Raw genomic sequence first — 19,040 nt, 5'->3', positions numbered from 1 at the left:
GCAGACAGGGTCTCTGCAGACAACCCCAATTCTGGTGCCCTCCCGCCAGGCCTCCGCTCAGACAAAGGGCAAGCCCACCACCACGCTCCTCTGCCGTGTGCTCCTGGTTGCCCCGGTAACATGCCAGGGAGAAGAGCTAGCAGAGAGCAGGTGTGTGTGTGTGGGGTCCATGGGGAAGTTTGTGGAAGTTGGAGAGGAGTCGCTGCGGCCTCTGGGCCCCGCGAAGAAGGACTTGGTGGGGGTGCTCCAAGGCCCAGGGCTCCAGGAACCCCCTGAGGTCCAGCCAGGGATAGGAGCCCGCACGTCTAAGGGTCTTGTGCCCCCACTGAGCTGCTATCCCCACCAGCCAGCCCTGTGTTGTCCCCAGAGAGGGCCAAGTCACATGACACAGGTTCCGGCCAGCACCCACGACCCACCCGCCCCACCCTGCAGGCAGCCGGCCTCCTCCCCACAACCTGGTCTCTGAGGGGCAGTGGGAGGGGCCGCCAAGACCCCCAGCCCCATGGAAGCTATCCTGGCCCGGGGCAGAGACTGGGGTCGGTCTCCTCACTGTCTGCAGACAGAGCTCAGGGCCTGCAGGCAGAAGAGGCGGCCGGTCAGGGCTGACCCCGCCCAGAAACGCACGGACTTCCTGAGGTTGACACAGTCCAGCCTGAGCCCTGAGACTGCCGGACCTGGGGCTCAGCCGGAGGCCCAGGGTTCCCTGCCCCCCGCAGGCCCCAGAGCTCTGGCCACAGCAGAGGGTTCTCACTGCCCTGTCTGAGCTGCCCGCCAGTAGACCCCAGAACCAACCAGAACCAGTTTCCCTCACTTCACTGACTCCCTGCATCCCTGAAAGGCTTCCCTGATATCTCAGTGGTACACAATCCACCTGCAATGCAGGAGACACAGGAGACATGGGTTTGATCCCTGGCTGGGGAAGATCTCCTAGAGGAAATGGCAACCCACTCCAGTATTTTTGTCGAAAAACCCCATGAAGCCTGGCAGCTTACAGCCAAAGGGTTGCAAAGAGTTGGACATGAGTGAATGTCCAAGTCCAACCCTGAGCTGCTTGTCTGGAGGAGAGAGGCTGTGTGTGATCATCATGCAGACGGCGGGCATCCCTGTGTGGGCTGGGCTGCACACATAGCCTGGGGGGGAGACTGGAGAGGCTGCTGCCCTTGGGGGCTCAGCCCCTCCGTACCTCACCTCCTTCCCTGTCCTTCACACAGAGGAGACTCAGGGCAGCTGCCACACTGGGCCGAGTCACGTGGCACAAGGACCCAGCCCCACCTGTCGCTGCTCAGGGTGCTGTGCTTGGGTCTGGCCACCGAGAGGTGCCAAGTGTCCCTGGTGGAGGAGAAACCTGGAGATGCCCCGTTTCTGCCTCTGGAAGTGCATGATGCCCAGAAGCCACCTTGCTCCTGGCCAGGTCCCCAGGGACAGGACAGGTGAGTCCAGATTATGGACACAGGGAATGTGGGGAGCAGGGGGCTGTCTGGGCATGGGGTGCAGGAGTTCCGCCACCAGGGTGATGAGAGAGGAGCCAGGGTACCCCGGGGAGCTGGGCTGGACCTCAGCTCTGATGAGCAGCAGCTCCTGGAATGGACAGGTCACTGCACACACAGCCCAGCTCTGACCCTCCAGCAGCACACCACCCTGGCCCGTGCGCCCAGGGCCGCATTCATGCTCGGCCGTGTGTCCCTCCGGAGGCAGCTGGTGTGACCACAGCGCAGCCCAGCTCCCTCCATGCTACAGAGGGAGGTCAGTGTGGAGGGAGGTAAAGAGCGTGGAGCCCCTGGGACCCCAAGGAGCAGGCCTGCCCCCCTCTCCTGCACACTTCCAGCCCAGATGCCCTTTGAGGCCTGCTCGGCAGAGGAGCACAGGCTCAGAGCAGGGGTCCGGGGACCTCGGCGCCCCCTGAGATGGGGGTGGGCCGCTGGGGGTCCAGCACACCACCCACCTGATGTGCCTCGAGAGGGGCCTGGGCAGCAGTGCCCTGATGTTCCGTGTCTTGCTGCCACCAACTCGGCACAGACCTCCATGCAGACACCTGTGTGCCCACATTCCTGGCCCCTGAGGTGAAGGTGTCAGGAGGGGCTCTGGGCCACGAGGGGAGCCCCACGAGCGGGATGAGTGTCCTTATAACAGACCCCAGGGGCACTCTCACCCCTTCCCGGGTGAGGACAATTCAGAATTCAGCCCTCACCAGAGCCTAGCCATGGGGCGCCTGACCTCGGGACTCCGGCCTCCAGGACTGAGAGGTGACGTCTGTGTGTCTGTCACAGCAGCAGAACTGAGACGGGAGTGACCGCAGCCACGTCTGTGGTGGCCACTCTTGGCCACCCCCTCTCAGCAGCTGAGACCAGGCTCGGGGAGCAGGCGAACTCAACCCTCCGACGTGCCCTGTCACTTCCCGCAGGGACCGCGTGCCGTCCTTGAGACAGGGGCCCAGGACGTAGAGAACCAACCTTCCCGAGAGACTGGGGGGTTAACTGGCTTCGCTCACCCCTGCCCCCACCACCAGCCCCTCTGGGTGACCCTGGGGATACCACTCGGGCCCAGAGGCCCCACAAGTCCAGGAGCACGTGTGGGTCCCACGCAGCACGGTGCACCTGCTGGGGGAACCAGTGGCCAGGCCTGGGGGGCAGATGGAGAATGCGGGGCCCCACTCTGACCTGAGCTCCCACCCCAGCGTGCCTGCAGACCCCGCGGCAACTCTGGCATCACATTCATGGAGCACCTCAGCTTTCAGACATTCAAACTCTCTCCCACGCCTCGCTTTTCAAGAACTAAAAGATAAACTCCTTGTCTTGCCATTGGAGCATGACCGTGAATCACACAGGCTGGCAGAAAGTGCTGTCCTGTGACTCGACAGCAAAGGGGTCCACAGAGGGGCCGGCCGGCTCTGTCTCCTTCTGGACAGTGGTTTTCTGCACCTGCGCTGTCAAGAACAGACGTGCTCACAGGGTTATGTGCTGTCGTGCCAGAGTCTGCCCGCCCAGCACAGGAAAGGTGACCGGAAGCATGTGGGCATAAGCGGCCAGGGCTGGACCAGCTCTCATCTCAGCCCCGAAGGAGTGGGTGGGGGCGTGGGGGCGTGTCCTTCTGAGCTCCACAGTTAGGTGGGTGCGGAGGAGGGACTCCAACGGCATCCAGAGCCCCAAGCTCAGTTAGGTGAGAAGAAACATCATGCGTGTGAATAAATGTGCCTATGTTTAGAACGCAGGTGTTCTAAACAGGACGCAGACTGCATCAGCTTGTGGGTTTTTTACAGAAAGAATTTCCCTGTTTTCCAAAATAACCAGGGAAGCTCCAGAGGTTTCACAGCTCAGTCTGGCTCCGGGCACCAGGAAAGCGGAGCCCCCGTCTCCACCGCTGCCTGGCCCAGTCCTCTTCACTGGCTTTCTGGGGTCTGGCAGGCAGGAGACCAGGGTTGCAAGTCCTGCAGAGGAACTGTGCTCTCTCCTTAATCCCCATGCTGCAGTGCAAGTTTTAGGGAAGTTTTCAATTATTATCTACTCAACTGTTATCTCCTCAAATATAGCTTTTGCACAACAAAGGAAACTAAGCAAGGTGAAAAGACAGCCCTCAGAATGGGAGAAAATAATAGCAAATGAAGCAACTGACAAAGGATTAATCTCCAAAATGTACAAGCAGCTCATGCAGCTCAATACCAGAAAAATGAATAACCCAATCAAAAAATGAGCAGAAGCCCTAAACAGACACTTCTCCAAAGAAGACATACAGATGGCTAATAAACATGAGAAGATGCTTAGCATCGCTCATTATTAGAGACATGCAAATCAAAACTGCAATGAAATTTCATCTCACACCGGCCACAATGGCCATCATCAAAAAGTTTACAAATAATAAAAGCTGGAGAAGGTGTGGAGAAAAGGGAACCTTCCTACGCTGTTGGTGGGAATGCAAACTGATACAATCACTATAGAGAACAGCATGGACAGTCCTTAAAAAAACTTGGAATAAAACTATCATACGATTCAGCAATCCCACTACTGGGCATACACCAAGAGGAAACCAGAACTGAAAAAGACTCATGCACCCCAATATTCATTGCAGCACTATTTACAACAGCTAGGTTATGGAAACAACCTAGATGTCCATCAGCAGATGAATGAATAAGGAAGTTGTGGTACATATGCACAATGGAATATTACTCAGCTGTAAAAAGGAATGCATCTGAGACAGTTCTAATTAAGTGGATGAATCTAGAGCCTATTAAACAGAGTGAAGTAAGTCAGAAAGTGAAAGACAAGTACCACATATTAATGCATGTATGTGGAATCTAGAAAGATGGTACTAGTGATTCTATGTGCAAGGCAGCAAAGGAGACACAAATATAAAGAACAGACTTGGACTCAGTGGAAGAAGGAGAGGGTGAGATGATTCGAGAGAGTAGCATTGAAACACGTACATTACCGTATGTAAAATAAATGACCAGTTTGAGTTTGATGCATGAAGCAGGGCACCCAGAGCTGGTGCTCTGGGACAACCTGGAGGGGTGGGGGTGGTTCAGGATGGAGGGGCACATGTATGCCTATGACTGGTTCATACTGATGTATGGCTTCCCAGGTGGCCCAGGGGGTAAAGAACCTGCCTGCAATGCAGGAGATGCCGGAGATACAGGCTTGATCCCTGGGTTGGGAAGGTCCTGTGGAGGAGGGCACAGCAGCCCACTCCAATATTCTTGCTTGGAAAATCCCATGGACAGAGGAGCCTGGCGGGCTACAGTCCATGGGGTCGCAAAGAGTTGGACCCCATGAACAACAACAACAACTGAAGCGACTGAGCACATGGGAAAAACATCACAATATTGTAATTATCCTCCAATTAAACTAAACCTATAAATTTAAAAAGAGAAAAGGGGTGGGGGGGAGACACAACTAAAAGTAGCTCTTTGGGAAGAAAAAGAAAAAGGAATTTTATTTACACGCGTTTTGGTTCCACATGCTCTTGGTGGTAGGTCAACTATTCAGGTTTCTCACTTAGTTTCAACAGTCTGAAGGGAAGTGTACATTGGCAAGCCCAGGGCTCAAGAAACGTTTTGAAAAAGCAGACAAAACCAAAAAGAAAAAAAAAAAAACAGTGCTATAAAGTCAAGTAGTTATTCCATGAGGAACTGCATGGTGTCAAGATAAGCAGGACACAGGGACTTGCCTCATGGTCCAGGGGTTAAGACTCTGCCTTTCAATGGGGGAGACCAACACCCCACAAGCTGTGGGGCAAATAAACCCACCCACCACTTAGGCAGGAGGAGATACCACCCTGCAGGGTAAAGTAATTGGAGAGTCATTCCCTGTGGACTGGAACTCCAAAATGAGGATAGCAGGACAATTAAGACAGGCTGGGCCCTGCCCAGACCACATATATCTCATTCTAGAAGTCAGGAGACCACATATGCACATAAAGACTCCTTGGAGGTCAAAGGGGGAGTTACGTCAAGGGATGTTCTCTACCCATATGCCTTATAAAATCCATCTTGGCTAAGGGATGCATGCAAACACATGGGAGGATCTTGAGATACATCAAAATGTGGACTGTGAACCAAGGAAATCAAAATGATTGGCCGAAGGAAACCCAGAAGAAATGCCCCATAAAGGTAATTCAAACTGCCACAAGGACACAAGTCTAGAGACTCTCTCTGAGTCCGCCCATGTGTCTGTCCATATATACTGTACTTATTTCCCTTAATAAACACTTGCTTCATGGACTTTCCATCTTTGTGGGAATTCTTTTCTGCAAAGCTGAAGGGCCAGAGGCCTGGTCACTGACAACTAGTCTGGTGGCCAGGATCTGGGGCTCTCACTGACACAACTTGGCCTCTCTCTGGCTGGGGACCCAAGCCCCACCGCAAGCCATCGCAGGCCAAGGCCACGTCACCACCACTAGAGAGCCCTTCACCACAGTGAAACAGCCCACATGACGCAACGAAGATGCCACGTGCTGCAACTCACAGACAAATAGATAAGAGGATGGTCAGAGCACATTCTTCCCTTGCAAAAGGACTGGTTTCTTCCCCTAAAAATTCCAGATGAGCTCTAGGAAGATCAGCTCCTGCCAGCCCCTCACCTCACCCTCTCTGCTGCTCCTTCTCCAGCTCCTGCTTATCTACAATAACACCAAGTCAGGCACTCCAGGTTGAAGGGGCAGACTGTCCTCAGGGCAGCTCCAGCCAAGAACAGGCCGGATCTGGAGGAGTGGCCAGCTTGGCTGTCACAGTGTCTGATGCATGGGCATAGGATGAATTTGTAAATAAAGTTACAAAGAAGCCTCCAAGTAAAGAACTTGCACGTCACCCAACCTGGAGCCCATTGGTCACCACCAGTGACTCCAGGGGTCGTTTCCACCACAGTCCTGCCTGACTCACCACCCACAGGCAGGGTTGATTGGGCAATGGGGTGGCGGGGGGGAGGTCTCTGCCCAGGTGCTTGGGGCCTTCTATGGCCGAGTCAGTCTCCACCCCCGTCCAGGGACACAGCCCAGCACTGAAGGTCCCAGTGAGGCTGGAGGAAGCCTCCAAAGAGATGACCCTGAGCAAACGCTTGGAGAAGGGAGACCCCAGGGCCCGGTCATGAAGCGGCTGCAGGTGAGCTGGGTCAGCTGCTCCCAGGAGCCCCCTTCACTCCCTCCCAGCACCTGTCCCCTCAGGGGCCCTTGGCTCAACCTATGGAACCGCTGGTGGTAACGTGGCTGCAAGAAACCGTGCTGCTCAAAGCACACTCTTCCCTTGCAAAAGGACTAGTTCCTTCCCCTAAAAATTCGAGGCGAGCTTTAGGAGCATCAGCTCCTGCCAGCCCCCCACCCCGCCCTCTCCGCTGCTCCTCCTCCAGCTCCTCCCCTTGACTCAAACCCTCAGCTGCTTCCCCGGTCCACAGTTTTCTCTACTTCTTCTTTTCGTTTGTGTTTTATTTTGAGACAATATCAAGCATGCAGAAATGTTGTAAGAACAACACCCAATGTCCTCTGCCCAGAGAACCCCCCTCCACCCCGGGACTTCACCGACTGCCCAGAGCATCCTCTCAGTCAGGCACAGGCTACTCTCCATCTAGATGCCCCTAGTCCTTCTTGACTCAAGATGGGACAAGCCGCTCTGCAGGCTGCCCCTGAGGTCCGGTTTGCTGATGTGTCCTCAGCATGTCCGGTGGGAACATCACAAAACTAAGCAGTGTCCTCACACATCCTGCAGCCTGGCACACGGGGTCGGTTTCTTTTGGGACCGCAGATGCCACGTTCGGTCACTGGGACAGTGTGCTGGCTTTCCCCACTGCAGGGCTTCCCTCTTTGTAGCTAATTAGTACTTTGTTTTTCAAGACTCAAATATTCCATTTCTTACTTTCACCAATTTTAGTGTCCATTGACATTTCCAGCCTGAATTATTCCTACAGTGGTTACCAACTGGGCATTTTATAATTCACCTCCGCTCAAAAGTCACCCATCTAGAGTCCTCTCTCCTGGCAGTTTGGTCAGGTATCATGGTGTCTGTTTAGTTGTTCATTTACTTATATCCATGCAGATTTAGGGAATCCCATCTCATTTGCTGGATTATCATCTGTCACCACCCACATTCATCTTAATGCTGAGACTGTCCCAACCTGGTTAGGGGAGCCCCTCAGAAGGCCCGGGTCCTGGGAGTTATGTCTCCTCAGGAGGCCTGGGTCCCGGGAGGTATGTCCCCTCAGGAGGCCCGGGTCTAGGGGTATGTCCCCTCAGGAGGCCCGGGTCTAGGGGTATGTCCCCTCAGGAGGCCCGGGTCTAGGGGTATGTCCCCTCAGGAGGCCCGGGTCTAGGGGTATGTCCCCTCAGGAGGCCTGGGTCTAGGGGTATGTCCCCTCAGGAGGCCCGGGTCTAGGGGTATGTCCCCTCAGGAGGCCTGGGTCTGGGGGTATGTCTCCTCAGGAGGCTTGGGTCTGGGGGTATGTCCCCTCGTGCTCTGAACACAGCCTGCTGTCCAGCATGGACGGTCCAGGCTCATCTTGTCCTTTCTCTGCTCCTGCTCTGGACAGAGGCCAGAAGGCATGAGTCCCTTTCAGTGGTGAACTGTGTCTGGAAACCGAGGTCTGAAGGCCACCTGTGTCCCCTGTTCTGGGGTGGCCCCTTCAGTAGACAGAGCTGGAACACACATACACATGCACACACGTGCAGGCACACGTGTGTGTGTGTGTGTGTGTGCGCGCGCACAATGTGAGTTCACATCAGGACCTCTGTTACAATTCTGTACCATGGATTCAGTATAGGGTGGACTGATTTTTCATTTGACATTTAGTAGAAATTGCTTTAAAACTGTCTGGGCCTAGATTTTTCTCTGTGGGAAGATTTTAACCACTCATTCAAATAGCCATATGACTATTTGGGTGTTTTATTTCTTCTTCAATTTTAATAAGCTATATTTCTAAGCATTTACTATATTTTCAAATCTACTAGCATAAATTTGTTCATAATAATTTCAAGCCATCTTTTAAATATTTGCAGCATATATCATCATGCTTTATATATAATATGCTATATAATATTCCTTTTACTTCTTAATACTGTTTGCTATTTTTCCTTGATCAGTCTCACCAGATCTTTATTGTTTTATCATTTTAAAGGAATTCTATTGTATGTTACCTTTCTATTTCACAAATACCTTCTGCTTTATTATTTCCTATGACTGTTCTTTATTTAGCTCACTTTATCAACACTGAATGCTAATTTTCATCCCTTCTTCTTTCACATTAGACCCTCAAGTTGATTTATTTCTAAGAATTGCATTAGCTGCAGCCACACATTTTGATGGATAGAGGACCCTGGTGGTATTCAGTCCACAGGGTCACAAATAGTCCAACACAACTGAGCACACACACACATTTTGATTTGCAAATATTTCCTCAGTTCTGTCATGTTTTCTACATTGGTCTATGTTATTTACAAATGTGTTTATTTCCAAATGTAAGGGCTTTCAAGTCATCTTTTCTACAGATTTCCAGCTTAACTGGCTTGAGGGCTCAGCATGCATTCTTCATGATTTTGTCTTTTGAAATTTATTGTGACTTGCTTTATTGACCAACATACTTTCAGTTTGGGCTTCCCAGGTGGCTCAGTGGGTAAAGAATCTACCTGCAGTGCAGGAGACATAGGTTTGAACCCCGGGTGGGGAAGATCCCCTGGAGGAGGGAATGGCCACCCACTCCAGTGGTCTTGCCTGGAGAATCTCATGGACAGAGGAGTCTGGTGGGCTACAGTCCATGCAGTGGCAAAGAGTTGGACATGACTGAAGTGACTGAGCATGCACGCATATTTTCAATATATTTACAAGTTACATGTGGGCTTGAAAAGATGTGAGTGTTAAGTTTCAGAGTACAGTGTTATGTATGTCCATGTTTAACCCTTTTTTGCACTGCTCAAATCTTTAATTGTTACCGATTTTTATTTATCTCATCTATCAAGTACTGAGAGAACTATCTAAAATCTTTCTTCTGATGATGAATTCATGTATTTTTCCTTATAGTTCTGTCAATATTGGTTTAATATTTTTGAGATGATGTTATTAAAAGCACAGAAATTTAAAGTTATTCTCTTTGCTTGACAAAATAAAATGCTTAATGACTTTTAAATGATAGGCTCTCATGATCTCCAGTAATATTTTTCACCCTCAAATCAATTTTTTGACATTAATATAGCTTCACCAAATGTATTTCAGTTAGTATTTTTCCAATATATCTTTTTCCATCCTTTTACTTTCAACCTTTCTGTGCCTTTTGTAAACAGAGATATTCACTCTAATAATCCTTATCTTTTAGTTGGCCTATTTAGTCCACTTACATTGTCTGTAACTAATGACACATTTGGAATTTTACGCTTTCTATTTGTTACACTCTTCCACGTTTCTTTTTTCTTCTTTCCTGTCTTTTTCTTTTGATTAATTACATTTTCTCATTCTACTTTTTTCTCTCCATTATTTTGAAAGTTAAACCTTTCTGTTGTCTTGATGATTATCCTGAAAATTTTATTATGAATTAGTTACTCAACCTCCAAATTTAATTAATACAAGAAATGTTGAAATCTTTAACTCAAATCTCCCTCTCCAAATTTATATACTGTCATGGCCAGGGCTTTATTTTTCTCATTTTTTGCTCTTACCATATGCCATTATTACTATTTCACACATCAGTGTTTGCTCTGATTGACACCCTTCTCCATCCCTCCTTGCAGCCCAAACCTTGCCTTCTTTCTGCATTTTAAAGGAGGTACATCCTTTAAAAATGTTTTTTAAAAATTTATCTTTGGGTTCTCAACTGCACTTAGTTTTTAGTCTCTTTGAGTATTCCTTAATTTTCTGCTGATTGAGCAATACATATTTAAAGGTTTCAGATATTTCATCTTGTATTTCACATGTCATCTGCCTGATGGCTACAGTTACTCGACACTGTATCTGCTGGAAATGGAAGAGTCTGTGTGCTTGGTGGCAGACCTTCCCCACTGGACTGTAAATCCTGGGAGGTGAGGACCACAGCCACTGTTCTGTTTACCTGCATTAGAGCTTGCTGTTAATGTGGAACTTTCAGTCTCAATTTGGGCCAAGGCCCCACCACAACATGTTCCAACTGTTGGCCCCAGATGACCTTGGCAAGGCTTCAGATAGGATGTCAGAGGTGAGAGATGTTTGAGGCTGGAAGTAGGACTTCCTTGGAGGGTGATGCTGTTGGTTCCACCCCCCAACCTGCACCAGAAGAGGGCTGGAGGCCCCTGCCCCTGCCAGCGCCTAGCGAGAGGAGCTTCGTGATGGCCCTGTGAGGCCTGCACATGCCTCCAGGGGCCCGTGGGGTGGCTGTCTCTCTATGTTCAAGAACTCCAAAGGTGTTTGGGCTGCAAGTGAGAAGCACCATGTATCAACCAGGCCCGTCAAAGACGTATGTCTCCTGTGGAGCAGGTGGGGCCACAATATCCAAACACTTGCTGAGAGTATCTCAGCTCCTCCCGGGAGGATGCCTGTAGGCATGTGGCCGTCTGACACTTGTGTTAAGGAAGGAAGTGCAAGGAAGTGACTAGAGAGGATGGGTGACACATGTCAGCCACCGAGGCAGACAGACACCCCAGGCATGTGGTCCTCAGAGGCCGGGAAAACACCAAGACCACCTGGGTGCCAGCTTCCGGCAGCGCCAGGCAGACTTCCTCCAAACTCACCTCTTCGTGCTGCTGCTCTCACCTGGAAAGGCTAGAAACCATGGCTCTGGGATCACTATCCGGCTCCCCACCCACCCCAACCCTGCCTGCTGGACCCTCAGACTAGGCAGCGAGAAGGCTCACACTTGAAATTCTTTCAGAGATTTACTGTTCGGCTGGACTGATCACACTAGTACCAGTGACCGAAAGACCCTAAATGACCCAGAAGGGACAGGGAAGGTCCGGGACTGCCCCTGGTCCATCCCACAGCAGTGAGAGGAAAAGCAACGCTCTTTCCTGTGTTGTGGGGGACACAGGTCCTGGAAGGACTCAGGAACCAGGAGAGAGTGAAAGAATGAGGAGCCTGCACGTAGCCTGACATGACCCAGAGCAGCACATCTTTGCTGGAAAGACCCCAGGGGCTGTCCTCCAGAAGCTGTCTGTGCTGCGGGGGTGGGGCTCCCACAGGGGAAGAGCTGGAGAGGAGACGCAGCCCCAGACCAGCCACAGCCACATCCCAGAGGGGAGGAATTCACGGAGCAGCCCCATGGAGGCAGGGCAGTCTGGTCCCGACCCGGCTCCCAGCATCTCAGAGGCCTCGCACGCCTTGCCACTCAGAGGTGGGAGCGCCCACTTGCAGAACGTAGTGGGGAGGGCCCCCTGGAGCCTCCACCCGCAAGGGTGCTCGTTCTCAGGGACGGGGTCCCAGCTCGCACCCCTCAGAGCCCCGCCTCGCCCCACGGCACAGTGGGGCCAGGCCTCAGGATGTGCTCTGCGGGATCACAGACACTCATTCCCAGCAGAACTCATCAGGGAAGGATGACTCGTCAGTGAAAGCTGAGAACTGCACAGTTTAGCTCAGCTGCATCCACTGCACTCCCAGGTCACGGGATCCTAAGACTCGGGGAGAATTTTATCTCTGACCCGCAGAGGAGTCCAGTGTCCCATGTGTCCCGGACATAGCTTAGGACACGGGGCTTGTGGACCTGCCACCCGGAGCGGGTGAAGCAGACCCACCCAGCTCAGGAGAGCCTGGGGCCAGGGTCCATCTGGCACAGAGAGTGCAGGTGGGCTGCCCGGGCCAGGCAGACAGTGAGCAGGGGTGTGTCCTCACAGCTCAGGGATCTCTGGATCATCCTGGGAGGCCAAACCTGTGGTTTCCCCTCCTGGGTCTGTCTGCTGAGTGTCCCCTCCCTCTGCTCATCCCACCCACAGCCCTGCCTGCACGCCAGCGGCCACACTAATGTGACTGGGGGTCCTAGGTCTTGCCACCGGCCAGGCTAGGGTGACTGGGGTCCTGGGTCACTCCACCAGCCAGGCTAGGGTGACTGGGGGTCCTGGGTCACTCCACCAGCTGGGCTAGGGTGACTGGGGTCTTGCTTGCACGACACTGACCAGGCTAGGGTGACCAGGGTCCTGGGTCACGCCACTGGCCAGGCTAGGGTGATGGGGGTCCTGCCTCCATGCCTCCAGCCAGGCTAGGGTGACAGGGGGGTCCTGGGTCATGCCACCGGCCAGGCTAGGGTGATGGTGGGTCCTGGGTCACACCACCTGCCAGGCTAGGGTGACTGGGGTCTTGCCTACACACCACTGGCCAGACTAGGGTGACCAGGGTCCTGGGTCACGCCACCAGCCAGGCTAGGGTGATGGGGGGTCCTGCCTGCACGCCACCAGCCAGGCTAGGGTGACAGGGGGTCCTGGGTCACACCACCTACCAGGGTAGGGGGGCCGGGGGTCCTGGGTCATGCCACCGGCCAGGCTAGGGTGACTGGGGTCCTTGGTCATCTGCATGCTGGTCCCCATTCTAGGCCCTTGAAGCCCAGGTCCAGTGAGTCTCCTGCCTGGGTCAATGTTGCAGCATCATCTGCTGGGCCTGAGAAGGGGGCACCTGGGACCTCACGTCCTGGGCCACATGTCCTAGCGGGAACCCGGCTCCCGCCCCCCCAAGGGTCCTTCACATTCTCCACCCACCGTGCCTCCCTTTTCTGTGATCAGTTCCCAGTTTTCCTTCTTGCAAACAGCGAAACTTGCAAGAGTGGAAAATCCCTCTTTTGGGTACAAGCAAAGGGTTTATAACTAAGAAGCACCAGCCCTCAGTCTACTCAGAACCAAGTTAACTAATTAAATAAGCTCACTGCCTTTTAAAAATTCATGAAAGTTGACACAAACACGACACTACAAGCAAATTTGCAGGCCATTATTACTCTTGGAGGCTGGAACTTTCCAGTTCATGTCCTTCCCAAAGGTGACTTTTTATGGAAGCTTTAATGAAATTATCCATTTCTGAGTCAGGAAGCAGAGATTAAAATCCAATTTTTATAGCTCGACTTTTTTCTAACTATGCAGAGGGAATGAATTCAGGAAAATGTTTAGAATTTCCCCTAAAATGTACAGCCTGAGGAAGATCACAAACTTGGGAATCCTTGAGACAAAAGGGTGATAGGGAAGTCAAGTTCATTACCTCCCCCAGCTGTGACCAGCAGGGCCACCCACTGGCAGCATGAGGGCTCCACAGACCTGATGGGGCATCCCCCTGCCTTGGGGCAGGGAGAGGGATCGGGCACAGTGCAGGAGAAGCACTCTGCTCCTGGTTAAGAGGAAGCATGCATTCAGGCGGACACCACGCCGATACCTGAACTCCTGGAAACAACAGAACCAAAGTCTTTACAAGGCCACCAACCCTGGCCTGGCTGGACACAGCTGTACCCGAGGAAGTGACCAGAGAGGAAGTGACCAGTCCCCTATCAGTGTCCTAAAGGCAGATGGAAGCCTCTGTGGGAAGAAGGTGAACAGAAAACCCTCCTGAGCAGCCCCACACCTGGCTCAGCTGTCCACATGGGTCACTTAGGAAGCCCCGGGCATGGGGAAACCCTGGGGACAGGTATGGGGTCCCTGGAATGGGGGGTGGGGACCCCATAAAGGGAATGAAGACCCCACAATGGAGGTGGATACCCCAGAAAAGGATTGAAGACCCCACAATGGAGGATGGAGACCCCACAGTGTGGATGGATACCCCTACAGTGGGGAGAGGCCCCAGAGTGGAGATGGAGAGCACACAGTGGGGGATAAAGACCCCACAACGGGGATGGAGACCCCACAATGGGGACAGAGGCCCAGGAATGGGGATGGAGATTCCCACAGTGGGGATGGAGAGTGCACAGTGGGGATGGAGATTCCCACAGTGGGGATGAAGGCCCCACGGTGAGGATGGAGACCTCACAATGGGGTGGACACCACACAGTGGGGATGGAGACCAGGCATTGGGAGTCAGGGTCTGAGAGTTTCTGAATATGGGTCCGTGAGCCCCCAGCATCCCCAGGCCTTCGGAGAGGTCCTGTTATGCCTTCCTGGAACTCTCTCCTTTGTGAGCACAGACGGGGCTGGAGAACCGGCAGCACCAGCAGGGCCTGCGGTTCCAAGACGAGGGCCTGGACTCCACACCAAGGTCACACCAGTGCTGAATGGCTGCTTTTGCTGTTTCACACATCTGCATTTTTCCTACCTAAAGACCTGATGCATTTTCAGTAAGACTTGGAAACCTGGACAGTAAAACCCTCTCAGGGATAAAGGCTTGTCTACAGCCATACCATCCTGAATGCACCTGATCTGTTCTGACCTCAGAAGCTAAGCAGGGTCAGGCCTGGTTAGTACTTGGATGAGAGAGAAAATCTTTAGTGAGTCTGTGCGTCAGCCCCAGTGGGGGCTTGGTCAGGTCCGCGGTGCCCCCACGGCAGGGCCCTGGGGCCTGGTTAGTGCTTGGATGGGTGAGAAAAGCTTTAGCGAGTCTGTGCATCAGCCCCAGTGGGGGCTTGGTCGGGTGTGTGATGCCCCCATGGCAGGGCCCTGGGGACGGTGAGCTCATGGGCCCTCCTTCGGGGAGGTGCAGGGCCCCTGTGGGATGGAGCCCTGGGAGGCACTCAGGATGGAGCCCTCCCCGGAAGGCACTCAGGAGCGGCCGACAGACACCTGAGGGCCTGACCCTGAAGCAGAAAGCTGGCCGCAGCCCCTGGTCTCCCGAAGCCCCTGAGGACTCAGCACCCAGGAACCGTGGAGTCCACGGTGGCTGGGAACCACGTGCCCTGGGCCCCACACCGCAGGTCCCGGCAGCTGGAGGTACTGATGTTTAATGTAGAAGTAGTGTCACTGGAAGGCTTCCCCAGGGACTCAGCAGTAAGGAATCTGCCTGAAATGCAGGAGCCACAGGAGATGTGGGTTGATGCCTGGGTTGGAAGATCCCCTGGAGGATGGCACGGCAACCCACTCCAGGATTCTTGCCTGGAGAATCCCATGGACAGAGGAGCCTGGTGGGCTGCAGTCCATGGGGTCACAGAGAGTCGGACACGACTGAAGCGACTGAGCACGCACACATGTCACAGGAAGCCCCTGTAGAACTGTCACTTTCAACTTCCACTTGGAATGGAGGAGCTGGGAAAGTGGCCCACTTCACACAAAGAACCACATAACCCCTTCAGTTTCCCCATTTTCCTGCACCCATCAGAGATCCAAGGCCCGGGCAACCATAACCCGAGATCCAGGGAAATACAGGTGCTTTAAGGAGGGATAGGAGATTGTGGGCATGGGAGGGACTCAGACAGAACTCAGGCCCAGTTCTGCAAGTGGGCCAGTGGGACACGCAGGAGAACGCAGGACTCCTGGTGGTTGCAAGAAGTGTGAACCTGGGGATCAGTGGGGGCCTCGGGGCTGGCCACGGGGAGGGGGCACTGGCAGGGCAGGGCGCCAGTTAATGGGGGAGGAGCCCAGACCACAGCTGGGGAGGGTGGGGCCTTCTCAGTGCAGGACTGAAGTAGCAAGGGTCCCTTCGACAGCTCCATGATGGGGCTGCCTCTATGCGGCCTACAGACCACACCAACCCCCTCGCCTCCTCCTGGAAGCCCTCCAGCCAGCACAACACTCCTGGTGACCCCCCAAATTCCTGTCCCCATGGCACCCACCATTCTCTGCTGCCCTCCAAGCCTACTTTTCCAAAAATGCTTCATAAGCTTGTGCCTCCAGCCATGGTGGGGCAGGGGGGTCTGGGTGATTTACTGGGGGACGAACCTGGGCTGGTGCTGGGCAAATTCCAGCCCAAGCTGTCAAAACTCTGCCCATGTCCTCACCCTATGATTTCCCTGAGCCCGCGTGTATGTGTGTGGGGGGTGGACACGTGGGTGTCACAAGGAGCAAGGACCTCCCCACCCCCAGTACCAAGCCTGGGTCAGCAGACACAGCCCTGAGTGCTCAGCCTCCCTCGGGGACAGAGGTCCTTTCCACGAGGGACAGCTCGGCTCACTGGGGTCAGTACCACCCAGTGTGCCGTGCGCACCCCTAACAGGGGTCCAGCCCCAGATCGGAGCCGGACACAGGGGAGGGGCCGTGGGACCCCGGGAGTGGGACCCAGACCCTGTCAGCACCCTCACACAAAGGGGGCTCCAGGGCCAGCCGTGGCGGGAAGACTGGGGTTCCCGCTCCAGGAGACAAAGGGAAGGCCGGGAGGGCCCGGTGCCAGGCTGGTCGGCGCTGGCCCAGCTGGAGGGTGCAGTGAGCGGGTCCCTGGGGGTGTAGAGGTTGAAAGCAGCCTGAGTCCTCAGGAAAAGTTCCCTCCCAGGCCGAGAAAGCCAGCAAGGCACAGTGGCTGCCACACCTCAGGCACGTCGGACGCACGCACATCCCCAGCCCCGCAGCGGGGCCGGCACTGTATGGCCCGGGTCCCTGTGGTTCCGGGCCACAGCCTCAGAGGCTGGCCCTCCTAACCACAGCCCGAGGTGGGTTTCGGCCACAGGAGGCTGTGCACGCATTGACTCCCAGAGCCTTGAGCAGAGCGTGAGCCTGTGGTCAGCTGCTGTCCGCCACCCCCTGGTGTCCACACGTGCCCACTGTAAACACTCATCTTACCTCTGCCCGAAGACAGAATAAATGCACAGTTTTGTAAGAAGCTCAGACTTGGCTGAGGGCTGATGGCCGAAGGCTGAAGTAGGCCGGTGAAAACCACATTTCTTCCCCAGTAGCTCAGCCAGGCCACGCGAAGAGTAAGGCTTGCCCAGGGGCACCAGGCACGAGCAAGTACCCAGCGCATTGCAAGGGCCTGACGGACACACCAGCTGCCCTGCACCAAGGAGGGCCGCACCTGGCCCAGCACAGCATCCCCAGGCAGGTGAGCCAAACAGGGGGAGAGCCAGCCCCAGGCCCCTCCCCACCAGAGCTGCTCTGGTCAGTCACACTCAGCACTCTGCCTCTAAAGGGTTCCAGACAAGAAGCGAAGACAGGCCCATCCCGAGGAAGCCAGGTGGGCCCAGGTGAGGCCCGGGCAGACAGAGGTGAGGGTCTTACCTTGGAAGAAGCTCTTCACCCTGAGGTAGCTGACACTGAGGCGCAGGACGGAAAGCTTGTCGAGCTTAGAGATGATGTCGGGCGGCAGCGGCAGCAGGCTGGCCAGGTGGTCCAGCTCGGCATTGAGGCGGTCACGGTGCCGCTTGGAAGGGTTCGACTTCTCGGCACCCACAGCAGGCCTCCTGTGAGGGGAAGACCTCAGTCAGGCTGGGACTCCCAGGTGGAAAGCGTCCCAGGCAGTGACCTCAGGAGGAGCACTTGGCTACAAAAAGTGGCTGCTGGCAAAAACGTGCCTCACGGGATGAAAAGGCACCAGTTCCTGGAGATGCACAAGCTAGACTGCGGCCATGCCAGCCACATGAGCTACGCCAGCCACAGAGGCCATGCCAGCCACAGAGGCCACGCCGGGCACACCAGCTATGCCAGCCACAGAGGCCACGCCGGGCACATCAGCTATGCCAGCCACAGAGGCCACGCCAGCCACAGAGGCCACACTGAGCACATCAGCTACACCAGCCACAGAGGCTATGCTGGGCACACCAGCTGTACCAGCCACAGACGCCCCACCAGCTACATCGGCCACACTGGCCGCACCAACCATGCCAGCCACTGGTCGCAGCTCTGGAGGGAGGCCCAGAGATGGGGAAGAGCCAGCAGGAAGGCCCTGTGGCCTCTTTGTGCTGGGGTGAGCACAAAGCAGCTACTGCGCTGCTACTCTGCAGTAGCAGCAGGCACCAGCCCTGGGCACACAGCTCAGCTCTCTCGGGAGCTCCTCTGGGTCCTGCCCTTGAGGCCTGCATGGCCCCTACGGGCCCGCGTGCCCCCTCTGGGCCCGCGTGCCCCTACTCAGCAGGGCTGGAAGGTGCTAACAAGGCCAAGGTGAGCAAGGCGGCCTGGGCACCATGGTGCCCTCCACCCTCCCCTCCACTCAGGAGCGGAAGGCCAGGGCCCCCGCCACAGGCCTGCTCCCCCTCCTACTAAGGCTACTAACACTCCTACTAAGCTCCCTACAAGGGAGCGGCCCAGGCTGGACATCCTGCCCACCGCGGCCGCCCTCACGGGCCCTCTTACCCGCCCCTGGACCTACCCCCTCCGCGCAGAAACATCTCCTTAACCTCCTTCCTAGAAAGCGAGGCTAGGCCAGTTGGGCAGGGGCCGCCTCCCCCGGGCCCACGCTCCCCAGGTCGGGAGCAGCCTTCTGGGGCTCCGGGCTCCTGGGTCCAGAAGGTCCCGTGTCTCTACCGCACGCTCACTTGTAAGTACATGGAAACCTGCCCCACACAGTCCTTTCGGTCAGAAACCCCCGGGCACCCCCCACCCACGCGGCCATGGGGGGCCAAGGCCACACAAAACCACACAAGAGCAGAAGCTCCACCATCGCTGCTTCTTTCTCTTGACTGAGCTGTAATTCACGTAACATAAAGCTGCTTCAAAGTGAAAGCGTGCTGGCACTTAGGACATTCACAGAGCTGTCAACTTCCATCAAGCTCCAAAACATTTTTTCACCCCCAGGTAACACTCCTACCAAGTGGCTTCTCTCATCTCTCAGCCCCCAGTGGCCACAATTG

The 19,040-nt window shown here is 54.8% G+C and overlaps 1 protein-coding gene across 1 annotated transcript in view; it reads right to left on the bottom strand.

Annotated features, from left to right (window-relative positions):
* The window catches only part of AHRR (aryl hydrocarbon receptor repressor), a 75,930-nt gene that overhangs the window by 49,731 nt on the left and 7,159 nt on the right, over positions 1-19,040 (bottom strand). Inside the window, exon 2 of the mRNA XM_070476383.1 lies at positions 17,473-17,654. Coding sequence (XP_070332484.1) covers positions 17,473-17,654 — 182 coding nt within the window. The remainder of the gene's footprint in view (positions 1-17,472; positions 17,655-19,040) is intronic.

This window comes from Odocoileus virginianus, chromosome 14 (assembly GCF_023699985.2).
Source record: "Odocoileus virginianus isolate 20LAN1187 ecotype Illinois chromosome 14, Ovbor_1.2, whole genome shotgun sequence".
In the NCBI taxonomy this organism is placed as follows: Eukaryota; Metazoa; Chordata; class Mammalia; order Artiodactyla; family Cervidae; genus Odocoileus; species Odocoileus virginianus.
Note: the sequence above shows the minus strand (reverse complement) of the source record. Positions and strands in the feature narration are given on the sequence as shown.